At 41.5% G+C, this 23,784-nt stretch overlaps 2 protein-coding genes and 1 non-coding gene across 3 annotated transcripts in view; all 3 read left to right on the forward strand.

The window, feature by feature from the left end:
- Positions 1–252: 252 nt before the first annotated feature.
- LOC139911571 (interleukin-13 receptor subunit alpha-1-like) lies at positions 253–10,693 on the forward strand. Its single transcript, XM_078281728.1, has 10 exons — positions 253–486; positions 2,260–2,384; positions 2,721–2,856; positions 3,084–3,183; positions 3,842–4,032; positions 4,844–4,980; positions 5,113–5,236; positions 6,299–6,416; positions 6,519–6,597; positions 7,286–10,693. Exons 1-10 carry the CDS (start codon positions 390–392, stop codon positions 7,394–7,396), a joined length of 1,218 nt encoding a protein of 405 aa, XP_078137854.1. The 5' UTR covers positions 253–389; the 3' UTR covers positions 7,397–10,693.
- A 5,525-nt stretch (positions 10,694–16,218) lies between these two features.
- On the forward strand, positions 16,219–16,292 carry trnar-ucu (transfer RNA arginine (anticodon UCU)). The gene has a single exon. It is a non-coding gene; the product is annotated as a tRNA-Arg (tRNA).
- Positions 16,293–18,974: 2,682 nt separating this feature from the next.
- kirrel1a (kirre like nephrin family adhesion molecule 1a) overlaps positions 18,975–23,784 on the forward strand; it is a 30,036-nt gene continuing 25,226 nt past the window's right edge. Inside the window, exon 1 of the mRNA XM_071899119.1 lies at positions 18,975–19,152. Within this exon, the coding sequence (XP_071755220.1) occupies positions 19,107–19,152 (46 nt within the window). The 5' untranslated portion in view covers positions 18,975–19,106. The remainder of the gene's footprint in view (positions 19,153–23,784) is intronic.

Raw genomic sequence — 23,784 nt, forward strand, 5'->3', positions numbered from 1 at the left:
AATATTCCTATATAGACATATATAGAGTTTATAGTGACTTTACAGTCCTTTATGCAATTTTTTTTTTTTAATTTTAAATCTCCTATGGCTTCACTATAACTTTCTCATAACCTTCCTATGGTGACTCAAGTATTTACTCTGTTATATATAGGAAACTGAACAATCAACGTGTTGCCTATTAACTCCGCCCAGCTCCAGCAGTTTTTATGCCTTCCTTGCTCACTGTATAAAAATAGGACCAGAGAGGAAAAATCCCCTAACTGAAAACATGTACGGTTTGTTTTCTGCCTGAGTTTTTCTACTGGACCGTGACAACAGGCTGACGGATAGCCTACAACTCGACTTTCTTAAGAGGAATACGAGCAAACTTTAACCTCACACCAAGCGTTATGAAAATTATGGAGGAGTCCAAAGGGATGAAGAGGATGTGTAAAAGTTTGTTGTTCGTTTTCGGCTGCGTCGTTTTAACGGTTGGATCTCAAACAGGTAAGAAAACTATAATTATAACCTTTCCTACGGGATTGTTATCTGATGTCTGAATGGCAACTTTTCCTGTCTGGAATTAAAAGACACAATGACGTTTGTAGAGCCTTTTCCCGGTAAGTGGTGACGTCACGGCTCGGACTCACGTACGATACTGTTTATTATGGATATTAATAGGAAAACATTCTTAACTGTTGAGAACTTGACGATTGAAATAACCCTTACGAAAAAGAACTGTTCCTATAGTGATCCCATGATAAATTTGAGAAAGATACTATACAGACATCACAGCAAAACTATTCCTAGTAGTCCCCAAACGGAAAAAAAACAAGGATTTTAATATATGGAATACACATATATAGAAACCTTTTAACCATACATGTACATGTGGATACAATTAATGGTGGAAATGTAAGTGAATATTACAGAAATGCCCATTTGCATGTAAGTTCTAAATGCACTTACTGCAATACATGTTATTTCAATGTGTCTGTGTCAGGATATATTATTGTAACCTAAGAGAGAGAGAGAGAGAGAGAGGAGACCTAATTGTTATTAAGCGTAGATTTTGAAATATGCATATTTTTATGAATGTATTTGCTGATATTGTAAAATATATGTGCTCATCCCAGGATACATTTTATACAACTATATAATTTACTGTGGAACAAACATGCGTTGGGCAAAATGTCATCTAATCTGTCTAATGTGTATCGAATTGGCGTTCTTGACATGAAAAACTTTGGGAATCTACATGTAAATTGCCAAGTAGTCTACAGGAAATGTAGCCTACAGGATGTGGTGACACAGTGATTCAGAATTGCAGTTTCACAGTACATGGCACAATGGGACCAGATGAGCAAAGGGACAGAAAGACATACTAGGCAGCAGCTGTATTGTAGCTGCACTACCTGTGCAGTAGGCTACATATATACTGTGTTATTTTATTGATCCCTGTAGCGAAATTCTCTCTCTTGCTCAAAGCAGGGCAGATATTTGCCAATATGAGGCTTGACCTGGGTCGTTTTGTTCAAGGACAGTTTGTTTTACACAGATTGTGGTTTCAGTTCTGTAAACATTTCTCAGAGGCAGAGCAGCTCTGGAGGGAGAAATAATCTGATTGGTTGAGTTAAACCTCAATGGCTGGAGCCACAGAGCCACAGTTTTTCAGAGCGCCAGTTAGCTAAGTTAGCGCCAGTTAGCTAACTGGCAAGGAGCTCTGGTCAAAATATAAATAAAAAAATATAAATGGCAATGACATCTTTTTTCATTAATTCATGGTATTCATGATGTTGGAAGGTCAGCAGCTAGCTAACTAGCTTATCTAGATAGCGGCTAGTATGGCTAGTTTGAACTTGGAAGGTCAGCTAGGCTAACTAACCTAGATAACTTAGTAGGGCTAACGTTACATTGCATCTTTTCATTTAGTAGCAAGAGTGCTAGGCTTCATAATATTAGCTTCCTCCTCTCTTACCTCTTGCCTTTTTCACTGGGCTTCAGTCTAATGTTACTTCACCAGAAAAACAGCGGTGAGATTTACTGTTTAACTCATTATTTCTGAGGTTATTTCTGCCACTACAGCTGTGCATCCAAGAAACGTTTTACAGCCTACAACGAAAACTCCAATATGCTTGTTTTAACATCAGGCCACCCTGCTGTCCCCTAAACCGATTAAATGAGTGGAATGAATGAAAGGAATAAATTACGAGCATCCATTGATCACACGGCTGAAAAGTGTCACGTCTAATTTCTATCTTCTCTCTTTCCCTACTTTAGGCCAAATTTTACCACCTCGAAATTTGTCCCTATCCTGGATGAATGAGTTCCAACCAAAATTCTCATGGGCACCACCAGAGAATTTGGGGGAAGGCTGCAGTTATTTTGTGCATTCAGTCAAACTGGTGGGTCACACTTCCTCCATCATTTGGAATAAGATATGCTGCTTGCTAGCTGTGCATACTGTTCACTAAAGGTTTGACGAATAGTACCCTATGATACCCCTTAATCTTAATCAGGTATCACATAAAGGCAATTGATTGCACTTTTTCATTGTTGAAACCTTATACTCGCTCTGACCACAATGGGTAGGCTGCTAATGTTATCTATTTAACTGGTCCAATACTAACCTAAGGTAGAGTACTGGGTTCTATTAAAGCATAATACTCATAATACTAATGATATTTTGGTTGCAAGTTCAGTCTGGATGAAATGAATTTATTTTTCTTTGTTCTTTTTAGCAGCGGAATGAAATACACCACAACCTGTCTTACAATCACACAAATTACTGGTTCGGCACATTTTTGGATTTTTCTGTTCAAACCGTCTGTAATGGACATCGGAGTGAACCTGCTGTCCTCAGCATCACCTACCCAGGTACTACTACTTTTCTTACCCTTAATAGGCCTAAGTCCTGATTCCCCCTCCCCCCCAAATGTGGAAACGTGGAAAGATCCACGTTTGTCTGTTTTTGAGTGGATAAAAGTGCCATTTTCCATCAAAGAAATGTGGGCTGAAGCTGTTTGGACCCTATATGGACTGGATCCATATCTGTGTTTGTGCACTGCGTGTGTTCATGTGCATATGACTCTGCCTCTTCTCAGAGCTGGTGAAGGATGTCAAATGCTCATACCATACGCAGAGACTGACTAACTGCTCCTGGAAGCCAGCCAGTCACGTTCCAGACCTCCAGCTCATCTACCGGTCAGTTTGTTTCCTTACTTCCTGTTTACACTACAAGATGGGTGGGTGGGGGGGGGGGGTCGTAAGTTATAGGAAGAATCTTCAAATGTCTGGCTCAAAGTCATTAATTAACTCTGATACTCAGCATTAGCACGCAGTGTATTTACAGTGCGTGGTCTGTGTTTATTGAGTTGTATTGCAACATCTCCTCATGTACAGTGGTTTGCTTTAGTTTGTGTAAGAGCGGATGAATTCAGGCTAAATTTCTCACCGAATTTCTCAGCATTGTCAAATAAAGTCAAATAAAAAGTAAATAAAAAGGAGGGTCATCTATGACCTACAGTCCGCCATCACCATAATGCAAACAATCCCCAACCTAAACAAAAATCTAAATCTCCAAAGCTCAAATGACTGCTTTTAGACTCAATGCCCCTCAGGCCCCGGAATGAATTCCAGTGTGTTTCAAGCATTTGATACTGAATTTGAATTTATTTGAATGCAGCTGCTTTGATCGATGTTGATCGATAACTCAGCCCTACACTCATAACTTACATCAGTTTGACACTACCTACCAAATGAAGGTCATAAAGGTTTATATCATCCTAAAAGGTGGGAAAACTCTCTTCCTGCAAAGAAAAAAGGTCTCCTTTCTCTCTCTCTCTCTCTCTCTCTCTCTTAGGTTACAACACAGAATCAAATCAAACACTTATATCTTTGAAAAGTGTTCTGACTACGTTTACAAAGACGGCGTGAAGACAGGCTGTCGTCTGCACACCGATACCGCCCTCCGCTCCGTCTACATGTTGTTCAACGGAACGCTGAACAACACGTCTGTCAAGAACACCGTCTGGATAAAAGCTGACGACTGCGGTGGGTAAGCAGTAGAGCTGAACAATTAATTGGGAAAAAAACATCGAAATCGCAAAATGAACTAATGCAATTTCAAAATCACAGAGGCTTCAATTAATTGACAGAGAGAGTTGCATCCATAATGGACGCTCCAGGTCTTTGGTCAATGAATCAAGTACAATGTTGGTTGACAACCTTTCATCATACTCCAACTCCTGCACACTGACATCTATTTGTTTTTGGTTTTTTTTTTAACAAAATCACTTATCTTAAACAATTTTAAAGAAAAACGTACGCACTGATGGTACGAGTCACAGTTTGAATCTTTCACTTGCAATATTCTGTCAAATAATCGCAATTCGATTATTCGTCAGTATCTTTCAGCCCTAGTAAGCAGCAAGCAGGCTGCCCAGTAGTTTTGTTTTAGATCTGAGGCCCATGGAGGAAACAACTTTGTGTTGCAACACGCAAGGCTTCCTCATTCGCTCTCGGAATGATAAGAGAAGTTCTTCTCTGCTTCTTGTCGTTTTGTTTTTGGTCAGTTTTGGGTTTTTGGGGCGTTACTGTGGTGTAGAGGTGCATGCGTGTGTGTCTGCTTGTGTATGTGTGTTTGGTGGTGTACAGCAGATTGCAAAAATTTGACAACCTTGGATAACATATGACAATGGGTGATTTTAGGCAAGGAATTTGTTTGTGTGTGTGTGTGTGTGTGTGCAGAATGGAGGGTGAGGGGGATTTCAAGGAGCGTCCGTAGGTTCCTGTGCAATACTGTATTACTGTATATGATTGGATTATAATTATATCTCTGTAATCTCTCTCTCCCTCTGTACAGTTTACCCCCCTGCCCTTAACTGGACGGTTATCAAAGCCAAGAACCAGTTCAATATTAGCTGGACTCCTCCTGACATCTTCGATCCGTCTACGTGGTGGTACACACTCAAGTACACCGAGTGCGGTGTAGAAAAAAAGGTAACACTGCACCCCTGCTGCCCCTACTGCACCAAGCAGTATCTTGTTCCGTTCATTCAGGTCACGTCAGAATTTGGTCATATTGCTGTGTCCGTGTGTGTGTTAACAAGCGTACCTTTATTTCCCTCGCAGAGTGAACCACAAGAAGGAGGTACTTCAATGACGCTGGAATATCGATCTCACTGTGCGTACAACATCTCTATTAAAGCGACCAAAAACTCTTGTGGGACGCCCTGGAGTAAAGAGGAATATTTTGGTACGGCTGTTGTCTCTCCAGTCCTCTCTCTCTTTCTCTCTCTCTCTCTCTCTCTCCCTCTCTCTCTATCTCTCTCTCTCTCTCTCTTCTGATCTTGAAGAGTGTTTCATTCCAAAATGAGATATCCTCCCATTTAAAAAATGACACTTATCCTTACAATATGTTTGTCTGGCATGACCGTGAAGCATATTCTGGGCTATTATTGACATTCTGAATGATCTTAAATGATGATTCCAGTGAATGCGAAACCCATTTTCAACAGTGCCGTCTCTCCCTTATTCTTGTTTTATCTTTGTTTGTTTGTTTGGTTTGTCCCACATTATAGATTTTTGAAATTTTTTCGTAGTGGATAAGAAGGAAGCACTTTATGATCATTGGGTCCAATGAATTTGTGAGTCTCTGCACCTTATTCTAATCAATTTCATAGAAACATTGTTCTGATGTTAACATTTTCGCATAACGTCAAAGACACGCTTACTCTTGCCCTGTTCGTCCAATGAGGGCTTTCTATTTCCAAAACGTTTGAGTGTAGTTGGATAGGAACTACTTTTCATGTACAAAACTGTGTTTATTTTAATACTTTATCAGGCGACACCTAGCAAAAATGTTGTAGACGCACATATCCCCTCTGTGGATTATGTTATAACACTTAGTTTGCTATCTCTTAAATTTGGTTTTGATATTGTTTGGAGTTGAATGAATACGAATGGCTTCAACATGTGGGGAAATAAGTCACATGATAATTGTTTTTCTCCAGAAATCCGCAGGACTTTTTTTTTTTTTAGAAGGGAGGGAGGGCACGCTGGAAAATGGGCTTAACATCCAATGTGGCCGGAACTATCCTTTAAGACCTTTCCATATGAAACAACAATGTTTTTGAGGATAGAATAGGGAAAAAAGAATCCAAAATGGATATAGACTAAAACATAATTTCTTACAATGATTAAGTTGGTGCTTAGGCTCTTTCCAAATTCTCCCTAAACTTATTTGATTTAAATCTGAAGCATGACATAGCTCTATGAAAAGCCTCTCTCAGTTGTTTATGTTTTATCCATGCTGCAGGTACCAGTGTTACAGATCCAGTTGTAGATCAAGAGGAAGGTCCAGTGATATACGCTGCCATTATCATCCCACTGATGTTCACCGCCTTGGCCGCCCTGACTTTTGTGTGTATCCGAAAGTATGTAACCACCCTCTGATGATACCTTTCTCTTCCCGCTTGGCTCTTATTGATTTTGGTATTTCCCTTATTGTCATCTCATAAGTCATTCTTTCCAAACAGACATAAGGATAAGATCTTCCCCAAAGTGCCAGAACCTCGAGACTTACTCAGAGACATTTTTGACAGCAACAATGATACAGTGAGTATGGGCGCCATTGTGTAGCAGCATGTCAGAATAGAATAGAATAATCCTGCATCAAATATAGATATTTAAATGCATACAGTTATATTCATGTGGATAAATTAATTAATTAATTATGGACACAAATAAGTGATATATACATATATTCTCTTATCAGTGAATAACTGGTCATAACGAGTAACTATTTGTAATTATAATGTGTAATTTCTCTTAAAGTAATTTTCCCAGTAATTTCTGGTGATGACAAGTAATTATTAGTATGATTACAGTGCTACATTAATGTACCAAGTTGTGCAATCATTACTGAATACTTTACTAAACTTTCTAAATATTGGCTTACTGGTGCTTTCCTTCTCTCTTAAATGGCACTTCCACATTCTAGTTTAGAAGACGGATGAGGTTGTTACAGTATTGTTACTCAATACCTGTTATGAAAGTACTAGATAACACCATGGCAACTGCACTGCCAAGTAAAGTCTGGCTTGATACCGCAATATTACACTGAGTTCTCTCTGTAGCTGGCTGTCGTTCCAAAACCAAAAGTCGGGGATATTTTACTGCATCTCTCTGTCTATCTCTGCTACCTGCTTTGCTACTTTCACTCACACAAGAATCTGTGCTTGAGAAGGATTAAAACCCACTGCCTGTGCTACATGTGGGTCTTACTGTCTTTCCTCTGTCTCAGAACCCTGTGGGCCAACTGTATGTCCCAGCGCAGGAGGAGGACTGTAAAATCACGCTGGTGGTTGATTCCCCACACACCCCCAGAGAGACTTCCGACCCATCGATGCATTGATGACAAACACCTGAAGTTCAGTCCATCAACAATTTGGGAGATTTTTTACTGTTTGTCTGAACCCGGGTAGAAGTTTTGTGTGGAAGCCCAGCCCCCCCCCCCCTCCACCCCCACCCCCACCCCGCTGCTCTAGACTTGAAACAGACCTTAACCTTTCGAACCTTGCGGCGAGCTGAGCGTGTTGTGTTTTGAGACGCCAGATTTTTTGCTAAGCTACCGTTTCACATGTGCTTGTGTGAACGCCAGTCAGCTGGATAAAGACAATAGATGAAGGAATTTCTGAAGCAAGCAATGTAAATCTCCAAAAGTCATCCCTCGATTCCACGTGTCCTGCTGTCTGTGAGTTGGCAGGTACACAAGATTTCTCTACACTTGGCAGATTGATTCAGGTTTTAGTACAAACATTTCTCCGCGGCAGAGCTGCTTTGGAGGCAGAAATAATCTGATTGGTCGAGTTAAAACCTCAGTGGGCGGAGCCAAAGGACCACAGTTTTTCTGGCTAAGGAACATTCGCGTCTCTTCCACCCCTTGCTTTTTCCGCTGGGCTTCAGTCTGAGAGTGTAAAAACCAACAGTGTTTATATCAGTCATATAGTTTACTTCATCAGGCGTCGTCATTGTCATTGGCACTGTCTCACATTCTTTGCCTTCTTCCTACGCTTACTTGGCTTCCTGGGAAGCTCAATGTGTCATTCCGCGTCAGACACTGTTTGTGTTGTAGCTGTGTTCTGTAGCTAGTAGCTTCACTTTTGTGCCTTTGAGGAATCAGCTGAGAAATGCAGTCTGGCAGGCCAATGCTACTTTCCAGAAATCAACCCCCAGCTAATATTTTAGCAGTAACAGACTATCGCTGGGGTGTTCTCCTGTGTAGTCATTAGTAAGGGATACGACCATGACTGTTTTTTTTACAAGGAAATGATGACAATGTGGTGCAGTTTCCTCATCACTTGTGGTTGGGTCATTGTAGAAAAGGGAGTGGCAGAGGTTGGAAGCCGTGTGGGCGGCAGCTGCCTGGCAGGCCGCACTGAGGGAACAAAAGCGCCTCGGGCAAATACCATAATAAAGAGGAATAGCTGGTTTTGCTTTAGCTTTGGCTGCATTATCGAAAGACAACTAATGATAGAGTACTCTGTTGATGTGTCTTGATAGGAGAGTGGTGAAAATCAGCCTTTGATCATTGACTTTTTCTCTAAATTTCGATGATTTTATGACTTTATTGTCAAAATATAATGAAAATATGTTTTCTGGCTTGGCCCTGATACTCCTTCATATGAATGCCATGATCAAAAGAAGAGAGAAAAGAAATCATTGTCACATATATATTTGAATTTTTTTATATTTTGACCAGTTTACGTGAAAAACTGTCATTCTTTGGCTCCGCCCACTGAGGTTTAACTCGACCAATGAGCTTATTTCTGCCTCCGAGAAACATTTGTAAAGCTAAAACTCCAATCTGCCCCCGACTGTTGAATGTACTCCGCCATACTCCAGAATAAGATGTCACCTGGAGGGACTTTTGCACTTGCTTTGAACAGAACACACAGACATGAACCATATTGAATGTGTTGTGTTTAAAGGAGTCTTGTAGGCCAGTAGGCCAGTGGGATGAATTTCCCAAGACATTATTATTATTATTATTATTATTATTATTATTATTATTATTAATGGTTTGACCTCTCATACTCTCCATCCGACTTTTATAGCCCTTTTTTTGCCACTGAAGGTTAAGTTCATCTGATATTTTGGCTTACCTTTGGCTATGGAAATGTTCTTTTAACGGCACTCTAACACTACATACATTCATATTGTTCTCAGAAGAAAGGTTGAGAGAAAAAGTGTGTGTGTGTGAGAGAGAATTGTTCAAGAATCTGCTTCTCCAGTTCCCTATGAAAATCTGTATTATGAGACTGATCAGCAGTAATCTTCATACAAAATATACATATTTCTATCTTGCACCTTTGAATGGTTTGTTTACAATCGCTATGCATTATTTTTAATTTCAGGCTAGCTATTTGAGTGCTAGTGGGAGTGATTAACATGCCAGTATTAATCACCAGTCATGCTCTGGGGCAGCTAGAGTCTTCCTACATCGAGGTCAACTTTATTTTCCTTAGTCTGATACACACTGAAAAAAACTGCTAGATCCAGTGTGGAATACACACTTGCATGTCAGATGTGCAGATAATAAATGCGTCTGTACCTCTTATGTCTAGTTACAGCAGTATAGTGATCTAGCAAGATTCATAGCATTGGCTATTGATGTTGAAGAGGTAATGTCTTATGTTCAATGGTTTGTTTTCATTTTTACTATGCTTTTTATGTATGTGTGTTGGATCTCAATCATGCTATGTAATACTTTTAGGATTTTATAGCTTTTTACTTTTCACACTGGTCTATCAGAACAATATACTCTTATGCACTAATAAGCAGCACAAGCAAAGGAGTTGTATGCCAATATTTATATGTTTTTATATCTTAGAATTGCTACTGTAAAAATAGTTTTATGTTTTTTATGTTAATGTAACACATTATACACATGCTTTATGTCAAACTTAAGATCAGATTCCCTCTCCAGTGTCTGATTTAGGGAGAGAAAACACACTGTGAGCTATCATGTATTATGTAGGAAAACAGATTTCTAAGTATTCTCAATCTGCTGGGTAGATTTGATCAGTATTCATGACTCGTGTAAGAAAGAAGAATTGACTTCACCGCCTACTGAGTGGGAGGAAAAACAGCTTTGTGAACACTGTTGTGTCTGTTAGAATGACAGAAAACACTTTTATGCTTCATATTTATTTTCTCTATTTTCTCTAAAACAACACAGTATACAAATTCATTAGTCATTATATAAACAAGGGATGCTTTTTCTTCTGTTTCTCCTTCCTCTTCGTGATTGTCTTCAATCCAGCTGGCTCCATGTCACAGCTGCTTTCAGTCCGATGTAGAACTGAGACTTTAGTGTCGACATACAGGAGAAGATTCATTGCGTAACAGGGAAACCGTAGAAATGTTCATTGGAATGTAGCTTTTATATGCGCTGGAAGTCTGATGTTTAAAATAGCCTTGTCTACTTTTGCTATTGACTGAAACTGTGTGATTTTATCTGTGAAGGGATTTTAATTGCACTTCATATGGTTAGCATTCACTTGAAGTACAAACTCATTTCCGCCTCTTTGTTATATTTTGCTCATATTCCTGGTCTGTCATCATCAGACATTGCTGGTGGTACCAGCTGGCACACACACACAATCTGTTTTTTCAATAAAAGAACTGGTTAAACAGTATTCAAATTCAATGTTGCTCCTATGGTCTAGAGCAGTGGTTCTCAGTGTGGGGTCCGGGGACCACCAGGGGTCCTTGATGGGATTCCATTTCAGGGGGTCCCTAGCAAAATGAGGAATTGTTAAACTTCACCATTATTTAATTTACAAGAGGTTAACACAATTAGAGAATGTAGAATAAAGGTATAGTCTACCTTTATTCTACATTCTCTAATTGTGACTGATTTAGTCACTGTTATCTATCTACCTACAATACAGATAGTCATGGAATTCTGGACAAAATCATATCTAACAATAAAAATATTCTCAGATTTGGGTCAAATGGGGGAACGTGGGCCTAATGTGCACTACATGAGGGGTCCTTGATATGAAAAGGGTTGAGAATCACTGGTCTAGAGTCTACAGTGCCATCATATCTGTGTACATTCACAACTCAACTATGGCCTTAATATGTAATGTCATCAAGATACCTTCTGCAGCATGTAAATACAGAATAGATATTTGTTAAAATGTTGAATTACACGTTCTAGAATGCGCTTCCTAGTTTTGAGTGGAAAGGACAAAACTTATTGAGGTCTAAAAATTTGGACAAAAGTATTTAGGTGCGCAAAATCAGGTTCCCTTTCTACGGAACAGGATTAATGCCATATGTGAAAAATGTATGAAAAAAAAAGTGACGCATTCATATACCATATTTCACCCTTATCAAGTAGTGTTAGTGGTCAGAATTCTGACTTATATCTCAGAAATCTAACATCAGAATTCTGAGAATAGAGTCAGAATTTTGAGTTTAATTTCAGAATTCTGACCACTGACCACGATTTTTGCCTGACGAAGGTCTCAGTACCGAAACGTTGCAAATAAATGTTTTAATTGCAAGTACAGACAGTGTGCGGGAATCTCTTTTCATGTTCTGCTGACTTCCCAGTCCTCTCCTACGCACCTGTCTCTCAGGATAGGTGTGCGAAGAACCACAGTTTCCTCAGAATTCTGACCACTGCCACTACCTGATTGAGGAGAAATTCTGTATGTGAATGCATCAGCCCTGCAGTAGTTACACACAGTTTATCATGGTGCTCTGAGGTTTGTTACAAGTTTTACGTTTCTTGACTCATACTATAACTGTTTTGATGGCTTGCTTTTATTTACGAGGCCATTCTGTGGGCGTGATATTTGTGTGTCTGACTCAGAACTGTGGGAATCTTTAGTCTCAGGTCCCAAGACTCTCTTTTGTTTACTACACCCTAAGCTCCGGCAGAGCTGGGGAAGAAAGCGTTCACATTTGCTGCCCGCTCTGCTTGGAATACCATGTCAAAGCACTCGAAACTCCATGAGCTGGTAACTTTTGGTGAATTTAAAGAGGTTATCAAGCCTATAGAAAATGACGCTATTGGAAAATACCAGTGTTTGTAGTAAGATGCTCGCAATTGCATATGGATTCTATTTAATCACACCTAAGTTTCTCTCTCCCTCTCCTCTTGGCTGTCTTTCCTTTCATCTCTCTCTCTCTCTCTCTCTGCCTCTCCTCTAAGCTGTCCCCTCCATTTTATTTCCATGTATTTTCTAAATGGTACAGTATTCTGTTAGACCCTTAAGCATCATGTAAAGTTTTAGCTTTAGTTTTCCACTTTTCACGCAGTCCAAAGATAGGCACATCCCATAATGTTTGTTGAGTGACACAAACATATTTGTGTCACTCAACAATCATTATGGGATGTGTCTATCAACTCATATCCCACACAGTAACATGCAGTTTAGGCATCTAGATTGTAATCCAATAGCACTTTACCCACATAGGACACACAGTGTCATAGATACCAAGCATCAAAGGTCAGTATCATATTATTAGACTGAAAACGAAAAGAATCCCTTCTTTATTACATGACAGTGTGTTTTCATTGATCATACATAATGTGATTTTTTTTCCCTAAATCAGAGGGGTAACTGAAATTATTAGTTAATAGTCTATACATTTAAAGTAAAATATGTCTATGATGTGTAACATGAATACTTTACTGTAGCAGTTTCAAGATATAAACCCTTAAAAATAGCTTTCCTATTGCAAAAAATAGCATAAATTGAATCAGCTATGTAGCAGGACAGCATCACACCTGAAGACAGAAAACTCCCTTATTGATTCCATATGTAATGAATGCTGAACAAATATATCCAGCAGTTTGACAACAATATATGATAGTCTACAGTGTGTTTTCTTTCCTTAAATCAGACGCACTGGAGAGTTCATTCTAATAATTGATAGTCTGACCTTAAGTTTGAAGTGAAGTATGTGCAAAATGTGTTAGAACATACTGGCAAAAAATGTCACAACTGGCATATTTGCAAGCGGTCATTGTGCAATTGCTTGTGTAAGAAATGCTTCCTACAGGTTTAATGAACAAGCATTTTTGCAGGAACTGTATCATAACGGCATATTCATGGTTACATGCAACAATCATGCCGCTAAAATTGCAGTGAGGAAGCAGACGACCAGAAGACTGGTTTCAAAACGTCCCACCAGACAGAGCACGATGTGTTCATGCTGAAAACCACAAGTCAGACTTCTAAAAGATACTAGCGGTGTTCCCCAGGGCTCCATTCTGGCCCCACTTTTATTCTCTATTTTTATTCATGATTTGGGAAAGGGGGTCCACCCAGCAAAGATTCACTTCTATGCAGATGATACAGTGATCTATACAATGGCTTCCTCCCTTAATCAAGCCATTTGTGAGCTGCAGGTCACATTTCAGACTCTTCAGGTCTCACTTATTCAGCTGAAGCTAGTCTTAACTGCTCAAAAAATGACATTTATGACATTTATCAGGGCTCGCTCACAAGCTACAGAAAATGTTACCATCCTTACTCTAGGGGGAGCAGCATTAGATAAGGTTTTCTTTTATAAATACCTTGGTATATGATTGAATAAAAAGCTAGCCTTAAATGTACATATTGAGAACTTTGTAAAGAAGCTGAACACAAAACTAGGTTTTTACTTTCGATCCAAGAAATGTTTTTCCCTTTGAGGCAAGAAAGAAACTAGATCAATCCACATTTTTGTTTGTAATTGACTATGGCGACGTAGCAGCCTCCACTCTGTTAGGCAAGCTGGATTCTGTGTATCATGCTTATCATGTTTATTATGCTTTAAATCCCTGACCTGGGCCTTTCACTCCTGTTTTTAGTATGGGAGGAGGGGGAGGAAGTACTGCAAGTCAAGAAGTCAAGAAGGGGGGGGGGGGGGGGGGGGGGCAGGAGGAAATCTCTGACCTGGGCCTTTCACTCCTGTGTTTTTAGTATGGAGGAGGAAGAGGAGGAAGTACTGCAAGTCAAGAAGTCAAGAAACATAAATAATACAGAATATGAAAAAAAAAATAATAAAAATATAATAAAAAATATGTGCAATATATATGTTTTTTAAAGTGAAATGAAAAAGTATTAGGTTCCAGTTCATTTTTAATTTGGCATTGACTCTTCTATCAAAAAACAAACCAAAAAATGCAAATACAGCATCATGTCATATATCAGAAAAGTCCTGTTAAACACAATCTTTGTTGAATTTTTCCAGCAGGCCTAACTCTACCATCTGCCCATTCCCATGTCTGATGAGGCAACACACTGTAAAGTCTGCACCGCCATCTATTGGCTCAGATGATAATCACATCCAGGGATTGGCTATTATCCACACACAACTCAAGCATATAGGATAATTCATATATAATTCATAATTCATATTCTCAACAGTTCATAATTGCCACGAGGACATTAAATCTTAACGCTGCCCTGCAGGGAGTCAACGGCCCTTATAATGTGAACGGTGTGTGAGCATGGGCCAGCTGTTCCTAAACTGGGGTCCAGGGACCTCCAGGGGTCCTTCAGGGAGTCCCAGGCAAAATAAGGAATAGCTTAATTTCACTGTTACTTCATTTGCTAGAATATAGTCGAGTTAGACCGGCATTTAGGGCTGATAGTGTCCCTTTATTAAATATACATCAGCCTGTGATGTCGTCCACCTCCGACATGGTGGAGGATCCTCCTTGATCACACCTACAGAAAACAGTCTGTAAAACCTGCAATGATTTCTTCCCTGCACATTATATTTATTAATTTCATTATTCAGTAATTTTTGTTGTTATGTATCCCAGAGTTTCCCTGCCATTGAATAGGTATGGTGGGTCTATCTGCCTTAAAGAGCTGCTAACACTAAAAGAATTTCATCAGTATGGGTTTCGATGGAGAGTTTTAGTGTCCCATGATGGTCTAAATGCTGTTTCAGAGGCTTTTGCACCCTGACAAGAATAAAAGTCTGGGAGAAACACTGAATCCTTGGCATTGTTGGCAGGATCGAATGTAATGATATTGAATATCAGCACAAAATATCAGCTATTGTCAACGTCAGTCTAGGGGAAACTACATGAGGATGACTCCTGGTTCTAGAAGTTTCACTCTCCCCACCTGACAGCAGGCCTACAGAGAGACAACAGACTCCTCAGCCCTAGATCTAGGTCCTCACACAGTATCCAATCCGAGGTGTCATATTCTGCTGAGGACATGTGGATGCAGTCAGACAGAAGGAGGTGCTGAACTGGTTATCTGATGCAATAGCGGTGTAACCACTGCTGGTGCAACATAGGCATAAGGCAATATACCATACAGTAAGTAGGCTGGGCTGCGGGATGTTACAGCATTTCCCTCGAGGATTTCCACATGACATTGAGAAGTCGGTTAACACCATTTGGGTTGCAGAACATTATTTTGAATTTTCAATAAAACCAAAAATAAACAAAAAATAAATATAATATTTATATGCCTAATAAAAAACGAGTAAAATCTCCCATTTGCATCCATTCGAGGCGACAGCAGTGTAACATTTTTGCACTATTTTCAGTTTCTAATGAGAATATTAGACTGTTAATCGGTACACGGACCAATTTGCCCGCTTCGCTGTCATTTCTGTGTGAAGGAAAATTTTATTTCTGTACGAATTGGTTCAAAGTCCAATAAATGAATTAAAGCCTTCTCATTCACGGCGCTATCTTTATGTATCTGGTCTGTTTCAAAGGCCTTTATTTTGTAGCCTAATTACAACGTCCACTCACCGATAGATAGGCCTGAAAAATATAATATTTCAACGTGAATTCGGGGAATAAGAAAAGCTCCGAGTAGCACCATTTTGGCTCTGTGTGTAGGCGATCGACGTGTCGAGCTAGCCAGCATAAAAATATAACTTCTGGTGCTTAGTTTCAAAATAAAACCCCTTGTTTACGAACGTAATTGCAACGTTCTGTTCAGTCACGGTGACGCTTTTATTTTGAAGGCAGAAACCCTCGACTTCCTGTCGTACTCTGGCTAGCTTGACGCGGCCGAGAGCGCCCTCCCTCCGTGCTGTTCATACGGACAGCGGCAACAGCGCCCTCTGCCGGCCGGTCCGTCGGAGCCAACATGTCGGCGCAGAGTGGTCCTGATGCTGCGGGGATGCGGGGAGCAGCGATACGAGAGGATGTGAAGTATGTAAACCGTGCCAGACCCGGGTTATTCTGGCGCAGTCTCTGTGGCGCAATGGAATAGCGCGCTGGACTTCTAATCCAGAGGCTCCGGGTTCGAGTCCCGGCAGAGATGAGTCACTCTGTGTGCCACACGGCAGACCTGCGGTCACTTTTATTACCGTGAGGAAAAAAAAACACAAAGGGATGAATGATGTTTTGGCGGCGGCATGTTAGACTGCAGTCGCCATCCTCAGTGTGCGAGTGTTTTCCCCACATGCTTTGAAATATCTGGTCTCTCTTGGTGAAGGATGACTGACTATTTTTCTGACTTGATATATTGTATGTTTCTGTATGTTTCTGCAATTTTTATGTTTGTCATGATGCTAATTTCTCATCCAGGTCTCACTTGAAAAAGAGATCCATAATTTCAGTTGGACTAAATAATAATTAAAAAAATGTGTATAAAAATCCAAAATTTGAAACAGTGTGGTAGAGTGTGTGGCTGCACATAGGTTTATGTACTGGCATTCAATATTTTCTTTTTTTTTTCTCGACACATTTCTCTAACCTAGACCTTGTTAGGTCCTGCATCTCTTTTATTATAGCTATTGGTAGGCTATATTTCGCTATTGGAGCTGTGTTGCTGTTTACATGCATATCCAGTAATGGTCAATTATGCACAAAAATGCTGCAGTTAGATATTTTATAACAGATCAGAAATAAGTATCATCAAAATCAGTGTTGCATTGGCAAATCAAAAGGTATAGGCAAAATTTATGAACTTCGGTTGATCACCACAAGGCAAATAACCACCATTATAAATAATTTTTAAAAAAGTCCCTTACAAGACCGTATATAACTTACATCAGTATGATACTACTTACTATTTATCATAGGCTACATGTATATTAATAATCCTATGTATACTGTGGCTTTACAGTTTATGTCAGCAATAAAAAGTGAGTAATCTGAGTTGAGGCTTGTTTACATGCATGATCAGGATCAGTTCTAATACCAGTGACTGTAACGTGTGTGTGGATATTTTTAGGATCCTTAAAACTTCCAGCTGTGGCGAGATCAGAGGGTGCGGGGTGAGCTGCGGACACAAGGGGGCGCTCCAACCTCAGTCTACCGTTGTCCTCATAGACTAAAACAGGAGGAACCAGCCCACCTCCAAGCTCACTGTACAGACCTACTGAATGGTGACAGCTATCACGGGGGAACCATCTCCAAAAAAGCTGTAGCCTACATTATGTGAGGGGGAATGAGGGCATCATCTGTTTACTAAGGAGCAGAAAACATGGATTGCATTTCAGTGGTTTATCCAGTCTAACAGAAAAATCACTATAATATTCCTATAATATTCCTATAGGGACTTATAATGTGTCTATGATACTCAACTATGAGTTTATAGTGAGATATTCATACCTTATAGTGTTTTATATCTTCTATTGTATCACCATCTTATTGTGTTCCTATAGGGATTTACAGTGTGTTTGTCTATTCAATAGTGTGTGTATAATGTCCTTATGGCACCTTATGGTATTTTTTTTCAATCTCCTATAGCATCACTATAATATTCCTATAATATATTCTTATCTATAGAGCCTGTATGATACATTCCTATAATATTCCTATGGTATTATTACAAGGATGTATAGTTTAGCTGTGATATATGTGAGTATCCTTATAAATCATTTATTATAGGATTATTATAGACCTTTTTAGTGAGATATCCGAGCTATTGCTTCATGACACAACATCTGACCATGGCTGACAACAAGCAGTCCCGACATGCAACAACATGACATTATGCTTCTATAAGCCTGTTTTTTATTTCATAATTTATAATTATTCTTTTTTTTACACCGGTGTTGGCCTATGCAAGATCCAGAGGGAGAGAGAAAAAAGGGGGCAGTGCTGTGGTGCTGCTGACGTGAGAGAGAGAGAGAGAGAGAGAGAGAGAGAGAGAGAGAGAGGGAGGAATGCGCCGCTAATGAGAATGTGAGCTGCGTCAAGTCAGCCAAGATACAATCAGAACAAAACCGGAAATAAGGCGATGCAGTCTTCAAAATAAAAGTGTCGCTGTGACTCGAACGCCAACCCGTAGCAGCGGTGATGTAGTGGAAAGTAAATAGGTGGGTAAACGCTGTCCTCCACACAGTGATCATCATGAGGAAAACAACCACCAGAATAAAAAAAAAACATGAATCTTTGGTTTCCCCCATAAAAGACCAATAGATCAGTTTGATGCTACTTAGTATGATGTATACTGTGAATTTAGGTTATAAACATGTATATCAGCCTATGCAGGTGGGTAAACTGCATATAAAAAGGTGGGCAAATTGAGCTATGGTAGGTTTACCTTCTATCAATAATGTTTTATTTTGAAAATTCTTTAGTTTAGTGTTTGAGAATTTATGAACTTTGTCAAATTAACATAGGCTATGGCAAACATCGGGCATTGTTGGGTTATTCTGACTTCAACCGTGCCACTGAAATGAGTTAATATAGACTTTTATAAGATAGCAGATCTTGTATGAGAATTACAGTATTTGCCTATTAACAATTTCATTTTAAAATAAATAAAAAATGCATTCTTCATCTTTGTATTACTCAAAAATTATTCAAACACGTTCGTCAATAAGGCTTTTATTTTGAAAGTTAACACCAGAAGTTGTATATCTTATTGCGGCGCGCTTGATACACTAGTGTAGAAAACGGACCGTCGCTGGAGAGCAAAGAAGAGAGGGAGAGAGGTGAAAAAAGCAGTGAAATGGTGTAAAAGCGGAGCGGGTCCAACCGAAGGCAGGGGAGAAACGAGGAGGGACGACGCAGAAGGATTATTGTTATTATTATCATTATTCTTATAGTGAGTAAACTCCGGGTTTTGATGCTGTCCTCACGGAGGTTTGAGCCAATAACGGACTTATTGGTCGGTTGAACCATGCAGAGGCTGCTGCTCCTGAGTTTGGCGTTGAGTTTTCAAACTGGTAAGACTGCATTTCTTTCTCTTTTCCGCTCACCGCCTTCAAATAGACGACGCGCTGTGTTAAAACACAAACAGTTAAAATTATGATGTGGAGCAATGGAGGGTTTTGGAGAGAAAAAAATAAACTAGGCAGAACCGTCCGTCGACATTCATTCAGAAGTGTGTGTACGTGTGTGTGGGTATGTGTGTGTGTGTTAGAGAGGGCGAAAAAGAGAGAGGGGCTATTTTACAGGATTGTCATATGAACCGCAGTAATGGATCACCTTAGGCGTGTGTGAGTGCGCGCGCGCGCGTGTGTATGTATGTATATATGTGCGCGAGAGAGAGCGCGCGCGTGCCTGCGTGTCCGCGTGTGTCATTATGCACCGCAGTAATGGATCACCACGCTGTGATCAGTTTGGCGTGTGCTCGCGCGCGTGTATACACATACTATATATTCATGTGTGTGCGCTCGCGCCGCGTGTATGCATGTGTGTCTAGCAGGAGCATGATTGGTGCAAGCCGACCCGCCTAAATGACCTTTGCATATCGCAGCCCCGGTGCCTTATTCAGATGGGCTGTGGTGAGGCGCTGAGGACGTGATGGGAATGACAGTGATTGACCAGCGCTGCTCTACATGCCAGCAGCACTCTGGCGCTGCTATCGCATCTGAATGGCTTGTCAGTCAATGAGACCGCTGCTACCAGCCCTTGTAGTGATCCTGTAGTGATAGGCAGCCTATAGCTCTCTCTCTCTCTCTCTCTCTCACACACACACACACACACACACACACACACACCAAGGCCACCCTTCTGCTGCTCCTGTACCAAGCCTGGTGTCCTACACAAAGCTATGAAACGACCCCCCCCCCCCCCCCCCTCTCTGTTGCCTTTTGCTGTGTATTTCAACATGGCAACACAATGAGGCGTGTGCAGCAGCGCCTGTGCATCCCCCCCCCCCTCACCCCACCTCCCCAGTACCTGTGGGGTGCCAGGTAGGCTATTGGCTTATGATAATCGCGGCTGTAACGGAGTTGCTAGGAGACAGGGGGGCTGGAGGAGAGGAGAGGATGGTTGTAATTTCTCTAAGCCTACCTGTTTGATCGCAGCCGTATCTCTGTCGTGCCCGCGCCTAAAGCCTATAGCCTCCCCCCCCCTTTTTTTTTTCTTTTCATTGTCTACCTCTTCCCTTTTCCTGACCGTGAGCGTGCGCGGCTGCTGACCGGCCAGCCAGCCAGCCAGCCAGCCCGACTACTTAATCATAAGGTAGGGGGCGTGTTCGGGGGAAAGGTATGGGAAAGGGATGATGTCACCGTGTCTGCCAGCCTTTTGTATCGCTCTGCCTGGCTCGCCACGCTCAGCATCCACCCAGTGTGCGCTGTGTACAGGTTCACGCTTAGCGACTCCCATTGAGGCTTTAAGGAGCAGGTTTTCTTTTATTCATCGACAAAGGCCATCGACAAAACACACGCAAGCGCGCGCATACATGCCACAACCTGGCAACCGTCACAACACACAAGCATGCGAGCTCCCCCCTCCATGTTTTTGTCCGTCAAGACCCCCCTGATCACTGTCACATGCTGCTGCCCTGTTTGTCTACTCTTCTCCATAAACCATTCAGTTCACATGACTGGGTCAGGAGCACACACACATGTACACCGTTTACATGTGTGAAGCCATGTGTCCTATTGTCTGTTGTTGCACTCTTTACCATTGTCTAATCCATTATTACTCGTGCTCTCAAACAAAGATGTTGCTCTCAAAGGCTTTCCCCAAATCAAGACTAGTAGGCAGCAAACAGGGCTTTGTTTTTTCCCAATAAGATTTAAACTGGTCTACATGTAGGCCTCAAATTTTGCATTTGACTGTGAAAAGACGTCATGAGGAGCAACAGCACAATGTAATTCCCCCCATCCAGAGATGTTTCACAGGTACAAAGCCGAGACGAATATCACATCAACGATCATCCATAGTTTTGGGAGCGTTTTCCTCAACCGTGCCCGGACTCTATCCCTTCATTAGACAAGTAAAACATTATTTCACGGCCTGCAATTTGCAGGAAAGTAATTGCCTACTAGCGCTAATGATTGGACGGTTATTAGTCTAGCAGCAAATTAAAGCTTTTTGTTTATCAGATTCTTTCTAGATCCTACGATACGGCTACAACCCGGGCCCAACTGCGCATCTTCTAGCGCTGCCGTTGGGAGTGATTGATTCAGTATCCTGGCCTTGTATCTACATACCAACCTGGTAATAAGTCCCAAGCAAGGGCCGCCATTAACAGAGCTGTTAAGTGTTACTGCATAATCAATCACCGCACAACACACTCCTTTAACTTCCTAATGAGCGGGAGAGCCTCGGACTTGCGGCGCTGCACCTATAGACCCGGACGGTGGGGCTGAAGTGCTGACTCCGACAAAGGCTCTGGTGCAGGTGTGCCATTTGTCAGCCTCTGTCCTTCGTGTGGACCGAAGCCACGAACCGCCGCTGCCCCACTGCGCCGTGCGCTCCGGCTCTGAATCACCAAGTCGAGCTCTGAATCATAGACCTCAGACAGATTCCTGTGTGGTGCTCCAGCAAAGAAAACGTTCGGCCGCTGGGAGAGTCGGAGACGTTCGGGGGGGAGGAGGGTTCTTCAAGGGGTCTTTGGTCAGGGAAGTGGTTCTACTTCTATCTGTAACGGTGATGACTCAAAGAAGGCTCTAATAAGTTCAAATGAAAAAAAAGAAGGAAAATCATGATAAAGAATCCAGTGTGGTTCTAAGAAGTTAAAACTGCTGATTTGCTACATTTCATGCATTCTTGAAAGTAATAATCCGTGACATTTTCATCAAAATAAATGTCTGTTTGGCTACTCTCAATCACACAACAGTGATTCAACCTATATCCAGTTCATGAGTGCTTTTCCATTTGCTGTTCTAAACACCCGGTGTCTGGTAGGTCTTTCCTGGGAAAAATCCACGGCGCACAAGAAGTGGCGCATTTTATCTTTCCAGTGGTGTTTTTATGTTTCAGAATGCATAGGAGACTAGTTAGCATGAGCAGTGATAGCCATCATGGCTGAACAGACAAAGAAAAGAGCGCCACCTACAGAAACTCAAACTGCATCTACAGAAAATCCAAATAAAAAGTCGTCACAGTATTGGACACACTGTTTGATTGACAGGTGATCTCTGGGAAGAGCAGTGCAGAAACACCACAGCAATGACCAAAGATCAAAGATGGAGACAAAATAAGATACGGATTACCACTTTAAGGATTCTTCATAGCCCCGAAAAGGGTTCTGCTATGGTACTATATTGAACCCTTTTGGTTCAGAGTGTCGGTCCATATGTGGCATAAGCATAAATCTGTTTTTAATTTTTGATCACAGCGAGCAAGACATGGATGTGGAGCATCCCACCGTTAATATGCGAATTCGGGTCATGGATTTACGGGATCTGAATGAAGCCTATTTACCGAAAAGCATCTCTAATTGACATCAGCCACTGAAAGCAATCACTGAACCAGTTGTAAAGCTCAATCTGGGAATGGAGCCCATAATGTTATAATGTACATCCACCCCTGTTGTTCCCCCCATTGGTCTCCGTTCAATCAACAAATTCTTGGCATTTCTGTCCCAGCGGGTGTTTGTCAATGTGTGACATGTTGATTGCTTCCCTCAGTTGATATGTTTGTTTAAGGGCATTCCTCGGGACACGAGTGTCCTATAATGACTCTTTTGAAATGCGGCGGCTTGCATGCGCGCTTTCAGATGATACAGTAGAAGGCTGACTGGGCACAGAAATGAAAACTCTCCCCCCTCTATATGTAGTTCTTCTGATCATTCGCGATCAAACTTGCGGCCGCGGATAAATTCACAATAGATCCTACACGTGTTTCTCCCGAGCGTCCCAGTCCTCAACAGCTATGCAAATGTTTCTCGAGTGAAACCCCGGGATTTTAAAGGCCCCATAATCTGATTCTGTTTGACAGGCCGGGGGCATCGAAGTTAAAAAAAGAAAAAAAAACAAAAAACATTCCCTTCAAAATGTTTCTTTATGCAGAGTCCCCCGAGCAAGAGAGGAACACTTTATCACATCTGACTGAATCTATTGGCCTTGTTTCCCCCCCCCCAAAAAAAACGGCATGGCCACGTTCTGCGGCGAGAACCAATTTGGGGTGATGGGGGGATGGGTGACAAAAAAAAAAAGTTGTTTTATGGGGGAGAGGAGGAGGAGGGGGAGGAAAGAGGAGGAGGAGGGGGGCGGTAGTCTTGCGGGGCAGGTGGGTGAAGTCGTGAGGCCGGCAGATCGAGAGCGATTAGACTTCTGTTTTTTTGGGGAGCTTGTTGTTGTTTCTGGAGGTGGGGTGGGGCGGCGATTGTAATGGGAGGGGGGGCTGGTGGACGAAAAGAAAAGCGAGTGAGTGAGAGAAGGAGGGGGAGTGGTCGGGGGGCCAGGGGGAGAGAGAGAGAGAGAGAGAGAGAGAGAGAGAAAGGGACTATTACTCAGGCTTGACTGCTTCCTCAGTGGGGACGGCTGAAGCTGGCTCATTCAACACAAGAGCGCGGTATAGGAGTTCAAAGGGTGTGTTTACGCCGGAGTCGAGAGTCGATTCGAACCCCCCCCCCCCCTCCTGGCGTTCAAATCTCGGGGCCCTTGCACGTCGGCCCC

Source organism: Centroberyx gerrardi, chromosome 23, assembly GCF_048128805.1.
Source record: "Centroberyx gerrardi isolate f3 chromosome 23, fCenGer3.hap1.cur.20231027, whole genome shotgun sequence".
Classification (NCBI taxonomy): Eukaryota; Metazoa; Chordata; class Actinopteri; order Beryciformes; family Berycidae; genus Centroberyx; species Centroberyx gerrardi.

Bases quoted from the DNA above. Each gene is read 5' to 3' on its own strand.
- LOC139911571 (XM_078281728.1), top strand. From the start codon at position 390: ATGAAAATTATGGAGGAGTCCAAAGGGATGAAGAGGATGTGTAAAAGT. The intron at 2,385-2,720 runs GTGGGTCACACT...TGTTCTTTTTAG, and splicing joins TTGTGCATTCAGTCAAACTG to CAGCGGAATGAAATACACCA. The intron at 5,237-6,298 runs GTACGGCTGTTG...TCCATGCTGCAG, and splicing joins GAGTAAAGAGGAATATTTTG to GTACCAGTGTTACAGATCCA.